Source organism: Thrips palmi, unplaced genomic scaffold, assembly GCF_012932325.1.
Source record: "Thrips palmi isolate BJ-2018 unplaced genomic scaffold, TpBJ-2018v1 HiC_scaffold_16, whole genome shotgun sequence".
NCBI classification, from domain to species: Eukaryota; Metazoa; Arthropoda; class Insecta; order Thysanoptera; family Thripidae; genus Thrips; species Thrips palmi.
Window position 1 is genome coordinate 16,945,502 of NW_023144625.1, and position 12,736 is coordinate 16,958,237.

General features: G+C 59.3%; 1 protein-coding gene across 1 annotated transcript in view; it reads left to right on the forward strand.

The window, feature by feature from the left end:
* Positions 1–12,736, forward strand: part of LOC117642801 (T-box transcription factor TBX3-like) — a gene marked incomplete at its 3' end in the record, with an annotated part of 39,478 nt that overhangs the window by 4,204 nt on the left and 22,538 nt on the right. The window contains exons 2-3 of the mRNA XM_034381351.1: positions 6,483–6,596; positions 7,166–7,319. Coding sequence (XP_034237242.1) covers positions 6,483–6,596; positions 7,166–7,319 — 268 coding nt within the window. The remainder of the gene's footprint in view (positions 1–6,482; positions 6,597–7,165; positions 7,320–12,736) is intronic.

A 12,736-nucleotide genomic window follows, 5' to 3' on the forward strand; every position in this document is an offset into this window, starting at 1 on the left:
CTCACCGCCGAACAACAACATCGAGTTTGAAAAACAAAACGCGTTTGAAAAGCGCCTTTAAAATGCTTCAGCAGCTGTTTCCACCCCCTCATTTGGGGATGATCCCCCGGGCTGGCTCAAAATTTGACATTTGGGCATTGCGGCATTTGAGCATTGCGGCAAAAGTTTGTCATTTCGGCGTCCCGAGTCGTTTTCCCGCCCACATTTATGGACGTTCCCCGGCCCCTGCCGGGCTCAAAATTTGACATTTGCTTGTAATTGTGGCATAGTTTACGGAGTACTGCGCGGAAAGAGTCTACCTTGCTTCTATAACGCACAATTATTCTCCAAAAACGTGCCCTTACGCCCCGCTCGCCGAGCACTGCGGCATAAGTCTGTCATTTCGGCGTCCGGAGCCGTTTTCCCGTCCTCATTTAGGGACGTTCCCCGGCCCCTATCTGGTTCAAAATTTGGCATTTGGTTGTGATTGTGGCATAGTTTGCGGAGCACTGCGTGAAAAGAGTCTAGCGCGCTTCATTTTTGCAACATGTATCGTCAAAAACCCCTGTGCGTGCTAATCTGGTACCGCGGCGGCTCGCCGGCCGAGCTGCAATGTTCCCAAAAAATTCGATTATCTCAAACTCCAGGTCAAATTTGAAAAATCGACCACCTGGAGCGTGTTCAGGACACTCCACTTTATTGATCCCGCCGAAGACGCAACTTGTTCTGCGCACCGTTAAGGATTTGGACGGCTTTGAACACCACCTTGTTAAATTTCCCGAAATTTGGACTTTGAGGCCTCGCAGAATCGGCCTCAGTCACAATTTTGGCAAGTGCTCGACGGCAACGTGATCTTTGAACCCTTCTTAAGCAACCCTGAAAATTTGGTTCGGAAATTCCAACTGGAAGTCCCACTTTTGGGCCAAAACTCGCGGCCGCGACGTGGAAACCACCGCCGTGCGCTGCGGGTTGCCTACCCGAAATTCCCGTAAGGCGCCATGTTAAATTTAACCCTTCATAACTTTTTTCCTAAGGGATAAAAAAAATGCGTCTGCAGGTCAAAACGTTTCTTTTGGCCTTAACTATCGATGTGCAAAGCGGCATTGCATGCGGAAAAAGTGCAGGGTCATTTGACTAACACCGGCCACTACAGCCCGCGGGTGACACAGCGGCGGAGGCGCGGCGAGCGTCAGAAGTTGAACCGCGGAGAATCCAAACCTAACGCTAAAAAGCAAAAACGTCGTTGCGTCACAGGTTCGTTGCTGACATTCCACGCCACTGTTGTGTGTTATTCACTTTGTCGCGACCGCGCGTTCGCGTTCGTGTCGCTTCGCCACCGCCCCTCATTTTCACGCCTCGTGGTGATCAAAGGGGTCTCTTGAACTCGGCGCGGGCGGCCTCTCTCGCACCCCCACGGCACCGCGGCGCGCCCCGTGAGTGCGAGCGGGACGGATGGCGGCCGAAGCTCGCTGTTCGGAACGAGCACCGGCGGGGCGGCCGACTGTCCAGTGGCTGAGTGACTCTCGCTTCGCACTGGTCTGTCACTGGCAGGACGGCGTTTGTGGAGGCGGGCGGGCCCGGACCGCCCCGTGCATGCGTCATAGGTCACTGCCGTGCTCGGTGCGGTGCACTGCGCCGTGGACATGATGATGACTCTGTTTCCCTAAGTGGCATCGTCGGGCACACTGCGCGCGCTGCGAGGCGCGAGCATCGTGAGCTTTGCCCGCTTTGCCCGCTTTGCGATTAGCGCGATAGTCACAGTCATGGCCGCGGCCGCCGTGATTCCACATTATGATAAGCGGACAGTAATTAACCCCATCGGCCGAATAATGACTCGCGACACATCCCTTTATTCGCAGCATAATTGACATTGTTCGCAGCTGCATCGCATTATTCCCAGTGTGCCCGACGCGGGCCCCCGACGGGCCCCGACGGGGCGGCCAATTAAAACCGACAACAAATGACTCTGTTTGCGCGCGGTGCGCCGCAGTACGCCGCGCCACTGTTTCGGCATGCACCATTTTTCATACCGCCACTCGTGGCGTAACGTTGTCAAGTCTTTCTGTGGAAATTGCGCGCTGTGTTCGCCCTCGGCCCTCGGCCTGGCGGGGCTGTTGGCGCGGTGGCGGTGGCTTGGTGAGGATAAGCAGCCGACGCGTCGCGTCGCCTTGCCGTGCCGTGCCGTGCCTTGCCCCGGGCTGCAGCCACTTGAACCCCCTCCCCTGCCCTCCACCAGGACCGCCACCCTCTCCTTCTTTTCTTCTTTGCGTTTTCGCCTCATCCCTTCTATTCTCATCAGCGGGGGCGGCCGTGCCGCGCCGCGCCGGTTCCGCGAGATCCGTTTTTCCGCGTGGAAATCCTGAAGCGTTTGTTGCTCGGATATTCCGGGAAATCACTTAATTTTGTCGAGAAGTTTGTACAGACAGCAGCAGGGATCCGGCGGCTCGCTGGCGATGTCGACGCCGATGGAGCTGGCTCGCAGATGCAGCCTTTGCCGTCCTATGCCGTCTCGCAGCGACGAGGCCGAAGAGGAAGGCTGCATGGAGGCGCAGCGGCGCGCGGGAGAGGATGACAAGAGAGTAGTCATCTTTGTCTTGGTGCAGCGCGACTCACCCCTCCGTGCATAACACCTCCAGTGTAGCGCCCCGCGCCCCCGCGGCTTAAATAGCCTGATTTTCGCTCTCTCCTCGCGGCAGACACGACCCGACGCCTTCCTGCCCTCACCCCCTTCCATAACCCTTTTCCCTTTTTCGCTGATGGGAGTCGCGGGGTATTGTAGAGCCGCGCGCTGTTCCGCGGGGACAGAGACAGGGACAGAATGGGGTGTGCGAGCGAGAGGCCGCGCGCCCCAGAGAGAGAGAGAGAGCTGCTCACATTATCCCCACCTTGAGTGTGAAGTTTGCCACCCCGCCATAGCTAAGCTCCTCCCCCCTATTCACACGGACGTGCACTCTCGCACTCACACACTCTCCCGCGGCCAGTTCACCAGCCCTTCTCCCCGCGTCCGGTCACGTGGGTCGCGCTTCCATTGTCTGGCCGCCTTTTTTTTTTGCCCAAGGCTGGATGGATAGCCGGAGCGGCCGGAGCAGCCGAAGCAGCTAGGCCCTCCCGCTGCGCGTCGCCGCCACCGGGATGCCTACCCGCCGGGCGCCTCGCCTCGCGTTAGTTGCAGTTGCATTGCACCCAAGCCTCGCGTCGGTGAGAGAGAGAGAGAGAGAGAGAGAGAGAGAGAGAGAGAGAGAGAGAGAGAGTAGTGTGTGTGTGCATGGCGTTGAAAATCTGGCAGCTTTTGACGCGACAGGAGGTCGTGGCTGCTTGCGCTGGTCCACGTGCTGCTGGCCGTGTAGTGCGCAACCCAGACACATCTGCCGCGCGGTGCTGCGGTGTCGCGGTGCCCCGAGCCATCGCCGCCGAACCGAAAAGCTTTTCACGCCGAGGATGAGCCGGGCGAGCGGTGTCAGGGTGCCTGCCTGAGCAGCGCTACCGAACACTCGCCACAAAAATTCACTCCAAATGGTAGTTATTCGTGTATACTCCGCCGATGGCTTACCCAACTTCGATTCAAAATTATCAAACTTTTGTTGACTGTCGCGGAGTAGCTGTTTTTGCTGACTTTGGGCGGCCACTGCGTCCAGTTTAGTTGCGGTCAAAGGCCTCCCTCAACGCCATAGTATTCGGAAGACCCTACTCTTTCATGCCCCGACTCGGGAAGGGCTTGACCGCTGATGGTTTGGGAGCAGTGGTCTTGCAAAATGGCCAAAAAGTGAATAAATTTCAGAAAGTAGCTGTTTTTGCTGACTTTGGGCGGCCACTGCGTCCAGTTTAGTTGCGGTCAAAGGCCTCCCTCAACGCCATAGTATTCGGAAGACCTTACTCTTTCATGCCCCGACTCGGGAAGGGCTTGACCGCTGATAGTTTGGGAGCAGTGGTCTCGCAAAATGGCCAAAAAGTGAATGAATTTCAGAAAGTAGCTGTTTTTGCTGACTTTGGGCGGCCACTGCGTCCAGTTTAGTTGCGGTCAAAGGCCTCCCTCAACGCCATAGTATTCGGAAGACCCTACTCTTTCATGCCCCGACTCGGGAAGGGCTTGACCGCTGATGGTTTGGGAGCAGTGGTCTTGCAAAATGGCCAAAAAGTGAATAAATTTCAGAAAGTAGCTGTTTTTGCTGACTTTGGGCGGCCACTGCGTCCAGTTTAGTTGCGGTCAAAGGCCTCCCTCAACGCCATAGTATTCGGAAGACCTTACTCTTTCATGCCCCGACTCGGAAGGGCTTGACCGCTGATGGTTTGGGAGCAGTGGTCTCGCAAAATGGCCAAAAAGTGAATAATTTAGAAAGTAGCTGTTTTTGCTGACTTTGGGCGGCCACTGCGTCCAGTTTAGTTGCGGTCAAAGGCCTCCCTCAACGCCATAGTATTCGGAAGACCCTACTCTTTCATGCCCCGACTCGGGAAGGGCTTGACCGCTGATGGTTTGGGAGCAGTGGTCTTGCAAAATGGCCAAAAAGTGAATAAATTTCAGAAAGTAGCTGTTTTTGCTGACTTTGGGCGGCCACTGCGTCCAGTTTAGTTGCGGTCAAAGGCCTCCCTCAACGCCATAGTATTCGGAAGACCTTACTCTTTCATGCCCCGACTCGAGAAGGGCTTGACCGCTGATGGTTTGGGAGCAGTGGTCTCGCAAAATGGCCAAAAAGTGAATAAATTTTAGAAAGTAGCTGTTTTTGCTGACTTTGGGCGGCCACTGCGTCCAGTTTAGTTGCGGTCAAAGGCCTCCCTCAACGCCATAGTATTCGGAAGACCTTACTCTTTCATGCCCCGACTCGGGAAGGGCTTGACCGCTGATGGTTTGGGAGCAGTGGTCTCGCAAAATGGCCAAAAAGTGAATAAATTTCAGAAAGTAGCTGTTTTTGCTGACTTTGGGCGGCCACTGCGTCCAGTTTAGTTGCGGTCAAAGGCCTCCCTCAACGCCATAGTATTCGGAAGACCTTACTCTTTCATGCCCCGACTCGGGAAGGGCTTGACCGCTGATGTTTGGGAGCAGTGGTCTCGCAAAATGGCCAAAAAGTGAATAAATTTCAGAAAGTAGCTGTTTTTGCTGACTTTGGGCGGCCACTGCGTCCAGTTTAGTTGCGGTCAAAGGCCTCCCTCAACGCCATAGTATTCGGAAGACCTTACTCTTTCATGCCCCGACTCGGGAAGGGCTTGACCGCTGATGGTTTGGGAGCAGTGGTCTCGCAAAATGGCCAAAAAGTGAATAAATTTCAGAAAGTAGCTGTTTTTGCTGACTTTGGGCGGCCACTGCGTCCAGTTTAGTTGCGGTCAAAGGCCTCCCTCAACGCCATAGTATTCGGAAGACCTTACTCTTTCATGCCCCGACTCGGGAAGGGCTTGACCGCTGATGGTTTGGGAGCAGTGGTCTCGCAAAATGGCCAAAAAGTGAATAAATTTCAGAAAGTAGCTGTTTTTGCTGACTTTGGGCGGCCACTGCGTCCAGTTTAGTTGCGGTCAAAGGCCTCCCTCAACGCCATAGTATTCGGAAGACCTTACTCTTTCATGCCCCAACTTGGGAAGGGTTTGACCGCTGATAGTTTGGGAGCAGTGATCTCGCGAAATGGTAAAAAGTGACTGAGTCCCAGTGGTTTTATCGGATGATGTTGATTATTTCACTGATTACCAACTAGGCGTGCAATTATTATCTTGAGTTGGGAACCGCTTGGTACGTGCTGTGAACACGCGGTGCGGCAGCCGCACCGCGACACTCTAACGTTGGCAGTCTGCAACCGGCCGACGGGACCAAGCGGCGCGGTGTGGCGCGGCACGGCACCGCGTGGCGTGGCTGGAGGGGAGGTTTTGTAAACGCAAGACTGGAGTGTCAGGTGTTGCAAGCGCTTCGAGCAGCGGCAGCAGCACGCGGGAATCGAGGAGCCGAGCACTGCGACAACAAGAAAACATACCTTGAAAAAAAAAGACACCCACTCTTAATTTTCACCTTCCAGTGAGTGCGGGTGGCACGGCGGTTGGACGTCGCCGGACGACGGATCGCTATGTTAAATCGAGCCGGGGGATTACTCTCGGCGCGGGGCTGGGAGACCAGGGGACCGAAGGGACCGAATCTGTGAAGATCACAAGATAATCCGAGTCATTATCCTGCGGCCACGGTCACCGCGCGCTCAAGGCGCGGTCCAAAAAAAAAGGAGGAGGGGGTGTTTGTGTCACCCGGCTCGTCCAGGTCGACGCCGGCAGCGCGTCAAAGTTCATCGGGGGCGAACGTGATGGCGGCACCAGATACGATCATGCGCTACACAGCTGAAATTTTGAGAGGTTTTTGCCTGGGTCCATGCGATGAGGCTGATTTTCGGTGTCCCGATGAACCCCCGGATGAACCCTTGTCGTTCGCGATCATGAATCACGTTCATCACCGTGTCTTAATGTTTTTTTGTTGCTGAATCGAGTGATCAAATGAGATTCCCGGCTCGACGACTTACCAGATGTCTCTTGTGTTGCAGGCGTATGTTCCCCGCCTACAAGGTGCGGGTGACCGGCCTGGACAAGAAGGCCAAGTACATCATGCTGATGGACATCGTGGCGTCGGACGACTGCAGATACAAGTTCCACAACAGGTGAGTGCTGATGCCACCGCACTGCCAAAAGGCGTGCAAGGGTTGTCTCCCACGGCCCAGGCCAAACAGGCGGCCGGCCGTGGCTCCTGCAGCAGGCTGGGCGGGGGTCTCTCTGTCTGCCTCGCACCCGTGCGGCGCGCCCCTCGAGTAAGAGAGAGAGAGAAAGCTCGGGATGAGACTGCAGCCCACTCGGCACCGCATAATGGAAGATTATCCGCTGCGAGACGGTGCCGTGGACGGCCGCCGCGCTGCTGCAGCAGACACGGCGAAGCGCGCAGAGCAGTCTTTTTGTGATTGTCCAGGGGACTGCTTTGACAAGTCTGGCGACACTCTGTCGGCCGGCCTCTTTTTATTTTCAAAGGTGGTGGCCCTGCTGCGCCCGCTGTGGCGCTTGGGCTCCAGTGCGCACAGTGTGGGTACATACAGTGTGCGCCGACTGGCCGCCCAGGGCCGCCGGCCGGCAGGGTCCTTGATAGATAACGCCCTGCGCGCCAATTTGCTGAGTAATTTCATTCCCCAAAAATGACGCTTGCATTCTCGCTTCAACTGAACTGTTTTGTGCCTTGCAGCCGGTGGATGGTGGCGGGCAAGGCGGACCCGGAGATGCCCAAGCGGATGTACATCCACCCGGACTCGCCGCTCACGGGGGAGCAGTGGATGCAGAAGCTCGTCAGCTTCCACAAGCTCAAGCTCACCAACAACATCTCCGACAAGCACGGCTACGTAAGCATCCCATCTTCTTTTATTGACCCGCGAGGGTGTGTGTACAAACGGGTGCGGGGTCTGCATGCGTGGCCAGCGCCAACAACAACCCGCCGCGCAGAAGATACTCCGCGCGCTGCGGGGCGTGGGGTATCGTCGAGTCCCTTTGGTCTGCTCGGAGCCAAAGGGAATCCCATCGCGGACACGCAACGCAAACAGCGGCAGGGGAGACTCCGAGCGAGGAGGCCAGTGCCCAAAGTCCATTGGCACTGAAAGGCCGACGTGAAACTCACGCGAAAACTCTACGATCGCACAAACGAGTGCATGGCTTCTTTCCAAACTCGCCAACGCGCACTGATTCGGTAGGAATGATTTGGAGATAAATTGCAAAGGCTTTCACTACATTTCAATGTTTAGAGTCTCACCCTACGCAGTTTCCACCCGCCCACTCGGTTGCGACCGTTGCGACGCCTCCCCGGTCGGTCGGTGTGGCGTCTGGAGATGGCGATCTGTCGCCTCTGCCTGGCCTGCCTCCGCCTGGCTTTGATGTCGCCGCCCTCCGCGCGCATGGCCACCTCGGAGCGTGAGAGACTTGGCACCTCCACCCCCGCGCACCTTGCGCGTCCGGAGGGGAGGGTCCTCAGGGTCCCGGAGGGTCCTGGAGGCTGTGTGTGTGTAGGTGCGTGTGTGCGCGTATCGGTAGCGAGTCAGGCCGTCCTGGATGAAGCAGTGTCCTGGAGGATGAGGCTCTTCTTGGCCAGGCCGTGCGCCATGCAAAAATGAAACCGAGCAGGGGTGAAGCTTGTTACGGGGCCGAGGTAATGCGTGCCAGGTAATGTACGCCGGCAGGGCCAGCAGGGCCACAATGCTAATCCAATATGGTGGCGCCCTTGAATGGATCCGAGCAAACTGCGCGCCGTCCCCGCCGCCGCCAAGCAGAGCGTCAAGCAGGGCGTCCTCAAGTGGGCCGGCTGTCCGCAGAGATGACCTCAACGGACACCGTGGTGGCTATGCCGGGCTGCCGGGGCGTTTGAAGTCCGCCGCTGGTTGGGCCGCCGCCTCGCCGGCTGCTCCATCTCCATCCCGATAGTCCCTACAAGATTACCCGCGAGACAATGTCTGGGGAGGAGGAGGAAAAAATCGGCGCTTTCGATAGACTCGAAACGGCTTAAAGGCTCAGGGAGGGAGCGACAGCGGCCGGGTGACCTTTGGCTCGCCTTTGGCTCGCCTTTGGCGCTGGAGGCGAGGCGGCGCGTCCTCACACCTCCGTGATCCATCTCGGGGTGTCGCGGCCGCGCTGCCAGGGTGCCGCCCTGACGGCCTACTCCCTACACAGCGTCCCACGCACGACCTGCAGGTGCGCGGGGGCCTTGGGCTGCCGTGGCCTCTTGGCGTGGGCCAGACACATCCATCAAAGGGCCGAAGGGAACCGACGGGAGGCCGAGGGGGTGGTGCCGTCCGACACTGTCTCGTCCAGGCGATCGAAGTCCCCAGGCAGGCCCCGCGGCCCCGCGTTCGGTGGTTCGGTGCGGGCGTCGTTGTCGTGCCACCGCGGGGCGCGGCAAATTTCAGCGGCCGAGGCGTGAAAACTTGGGCAGGCGGTCCGTTTGACGGCGTCGGACGCAAAAAAACTTGCGGCGGCTCGTTTGGCGGTACAGTCAGGCGCGAAAGGTCGCGACTTTGTTCTCCTATTACGGCGGGTCTTTCGCACCGCCGGGGCACCGCCGGCATCGCCAAGCAGTGCGGCGTCAACGAGGCTGACGTCTTTGTGATGTTTGGCCGACAATGTGTGCATTATGCACCCTGGCTCCGCTTGGCTCGCCGGGCCGGGGGCTGCCAATGGAGGCAGCGGGGCGCGACGAGGGCCTGGCCCGTCCAGCCCGTCGGGCCAGGCGCAGCCGGGCGCCTACAGGTGTGTGGTGGTGGCCCGGCCGGGCTGCCTAGCCGGGCCCTCGCCCGGCCCGGCCCGCCCGACCCGCGCGGGGGTAGTTTTAATTGATTCTCACACGCAGTGCGCGCCAGCCCAGATTTCACGGCTCGCACGGCGCGGGTCCAGTACTGTACCACAAAAAGAATATAACGAGACCTTAACCTACCGTAATTGAAAAATTCTTTGAAATTGTTCACTTTTTAACGGTGGCCTAGCGCAAAAATTCGTTCTTAAACATTTCTTTTTCCAGCCAAAAAGATTTTGAAAAGTTTGGTTTTTATTTGAGGCCCCGAGGGGTGCGTCCTACGCGGCCGGCGGCACTGCACGGTGCACCCTGGGGCACCCTGGGGCACCGCACCCCGGGGAGTAGTGGCGAGGCCGCCACTTGGTGTGGCCGGGGATCATCCCGTTCCCTTCGCTTCTCTTCATTACATGCCTGTCTGCGCGGCGCAGTCCGCGGCAGCTGACGACCCGGCCGATTCCGCCGCCGAAAAAGAAAGAAAGTGGGGGTCACTTTGTTCTTTGTTTGGAGAGGCGACACGACACGCACGGCGGTCCGTACCGTTGCACGGAATCGGCTGGTCGGCCAGTGTGCCGCCCGGCGCCTCTCGCCCCACTCAGGGCGGACCGGCCCGCCAACTGAGACCCCAGCGCCACCCTTTGGTACCCTTTGGTCGGTTTGGCGGCTGCAGCGTGAGCAGTCGGTGGCGGGTCCGGGCGGGCCGGCCTGGCCGGGATGGGGAGGTAGCGGAGCGCGTCAAGCGCGATGCGCGCGCCCTGATGCAAGGTGACAGCCCCGCCGCGCCGCGTGAGGGCCGCGCAAGTGCCGCGCCCACTGCCGCAGTTGCGAGGGTCTTGCCGGGCCGCTCGGCGGTACCGACGGGCCCGTCCTTTGAGGTCCCCGCCGTGCCGCGCCACGCCGCGCCACGCCGAGCCACGCCACGGCACCTCTTGGCAGCGGCGCCAGCTCCTCTTATGGGTGCAGCCATGTGGACGGATGGATGCGTGCATGGATAGCCTGCTCCTTCATGGCGATGGAGTGCTGGAGGAAAACGGCAGCGGGGCCGCGCCTAAGCCACCTGGAGGTCGACGGCGACGTGTCGACGGCGACGTGTCGACGGCGACGTGTCGACGGCGACGTGTCGACGGCGACGTGTCGACGGCGACGTGCTGACGCGCGGCCCCTCTCTCGCGCCGCAAAGGCGGCCGTCTTCTAATGGCTCGGAGTAAAAATTGGGCATTCCCTGTGACGGCGCGTGTCGTCCCAGGAGACGGTGGTGGCGCGGCGAACGCGGCGAACGGCAATGCAAATCCCATCGGCAAAAAGGGTGTGGCTTTCAGGCTTAAGGTCTTATTTGGGGCGGGCAAGGGCCGCGTCCGCCCTGGGGGACCTCTCTGGGTGTGTGCAGCAGTACAGTGTACTCACACTGCCATGGCGGCGACGCCTAAGCTTGGCAGTGCTTGGCAGTGCGACTCCAGCGCGGCCTTTCACTCTGGGAGACTCTGGCGGAAAAGAAAAGAGAACGAACGGATCGGCGCTCCCGCAGGTGATAATGACAAAGGGGCGACGCTCGGCTCTACAGTGCGGCGCCACTCGAACCCCGACCCGAACCCACACCGCCCGACCACGGGCCCGACCCGACTCGCTACTGAGTGCAAACACGGTCCCAGACCCGAAAGAAAATCAACAGTCCTTTTTTTTCGCCCCCCTTTTAAAGTGTTTGGCCGTTCGTCTATCCATCATATATGGCGAGACTTGCGGGGGCGGGCGAGGCTGGCGGCGGTTGGCTGATTACCTGGGCCTGACGGCCTGACGGCCTGACAGGCGGCACCGCCCCGAGGGCGCCGTCGTCGCGCCGTGCGATACGACGGGGTGGCCCTACATGGGCTTGGCGCCGCTTGCCGCGCTCGGCGCCACCACCGAGAAAACACCCCGAGTGTGGGCCCGGACCGCGTCTGTGTGCGTCGCGTGTTTGTTTGTGTTTGTGCAAGTGTGTGTGTCTGTGTGCGTGGAATCCGCAGAGTCCAGTCCGCTTGTGACGTACTAAATCCTTTGCGTCAGTGTGATTGTGTGTGTGTGTGTCCTCTTCCCAACGCTGCATTATGTCGGAGTTCATTAAAACCGTCCTGTTTTAATTTCAGTTACCGGGCGAATAACTTATTGACCCACCCTAATGCTGCCCCTGCATCCCCCCTATCCCCGCCAGTCCGGCATATATGAAGGATGGCCCCTAATTCAATTTCCAGCCAGTGTGTTAGTCATTCATTTGTCTGTGGAAAAATGAAGACGTTGGCATGCTACCTGTCTGCGAGTGTGTGTGTGTGTGTGTGCGTGTGATTTATCAGGGGGTGTGTGCGGCCTTGCTCGGGCAGCAGGGCGCCTACACTGCAGGGCGGACCGCTAATGGCCGGCAGCCCTAACGATCCACAAACCAGCCGTGAAATCAGCAGCAGACTGCCAGTGTGTGTGTGTGTGGGGGATGTTTTTAATTAATGCCCGGGCGTGTGTGGGGCGCAGCTTCCAGTGTGGCTCCCGAAAGATTTGACTAGGCAGTGGAGTTGCCGCGCTGCCGCCAAACCACTGCGTGTGCCCGGCTGCCTCGGCCTGTCTGCACCCTGCACTGCACACGCCGCCCGAAGCGACGCCGCCGCGCCCTGGCGATTCCGAACGCGTTGCGCGTCTCTCCCTGTCACCCTCACGGTTCGCTCCACGAGTGCGACGGAGACGGAGCGACGAAATTGCGACTCTTCCGAATGAGTCTACTGGCCGCGCTGCGGCGACGCGAGGGAAACCGTTCGTTACCGACAAGTGGCCCACAATGGGCAGGAAGAGCGCACAGTGCCCGTCCGCGGCCTGCCGCTGCCTCCCGGGGAGAGTCACACGACTAACTATAGGAGACCCCCGATGATCGTAAAAATCCGTAATCTGGGTCACGCCGCAGGTAGTCGCTGTCGGGGACGGTCGGGTCGTCTTCGGCTTGGCTCGGTCTCGTTCGGCTCCGTGCTCGACGGGGACGCGCCTCCCCCGGCGTGGCGGCGCGTAGCTGGCGAGCCTTCGGCGGGTCCTCGAGGCCCGAAGGGACGACGGAAACACCCGACCGTCCTCGACAGCCCCGCCGGAGCGCGCGGCCGGTTTTATGAGGGGGCAATTTAGCTTGTACGCGCTGGTCTGTGCATTGGGATACAGCACCGGGGGTCTCCTATAGTTAGTCGTGTGGGAGAGTCGCAGCGCGCAGTGCAGGCGCAGCCTCACCGGCCACGCCGGGGCAGGGGCGTAGCCAGGGCGTAGCTCAGGCGGCTGAGGCTAAAGCTGAGGCCAGTGGCGTAGCCGGGACGGCGGACCAGCGGGGGGCGCAGCCGCTATTTCAGAGGGGAGGGGAGGGGGACGTCGTCCACTGCACTGTGTGTGTATGGTGTGTGTGTGTTTGTATGTATGTGTGTGTCCACGAACCCCCCACCCCTTTCGGGGCTCCCCCTCCCCTTGCAGGCTTCCCGGTGAAGCCCTTTC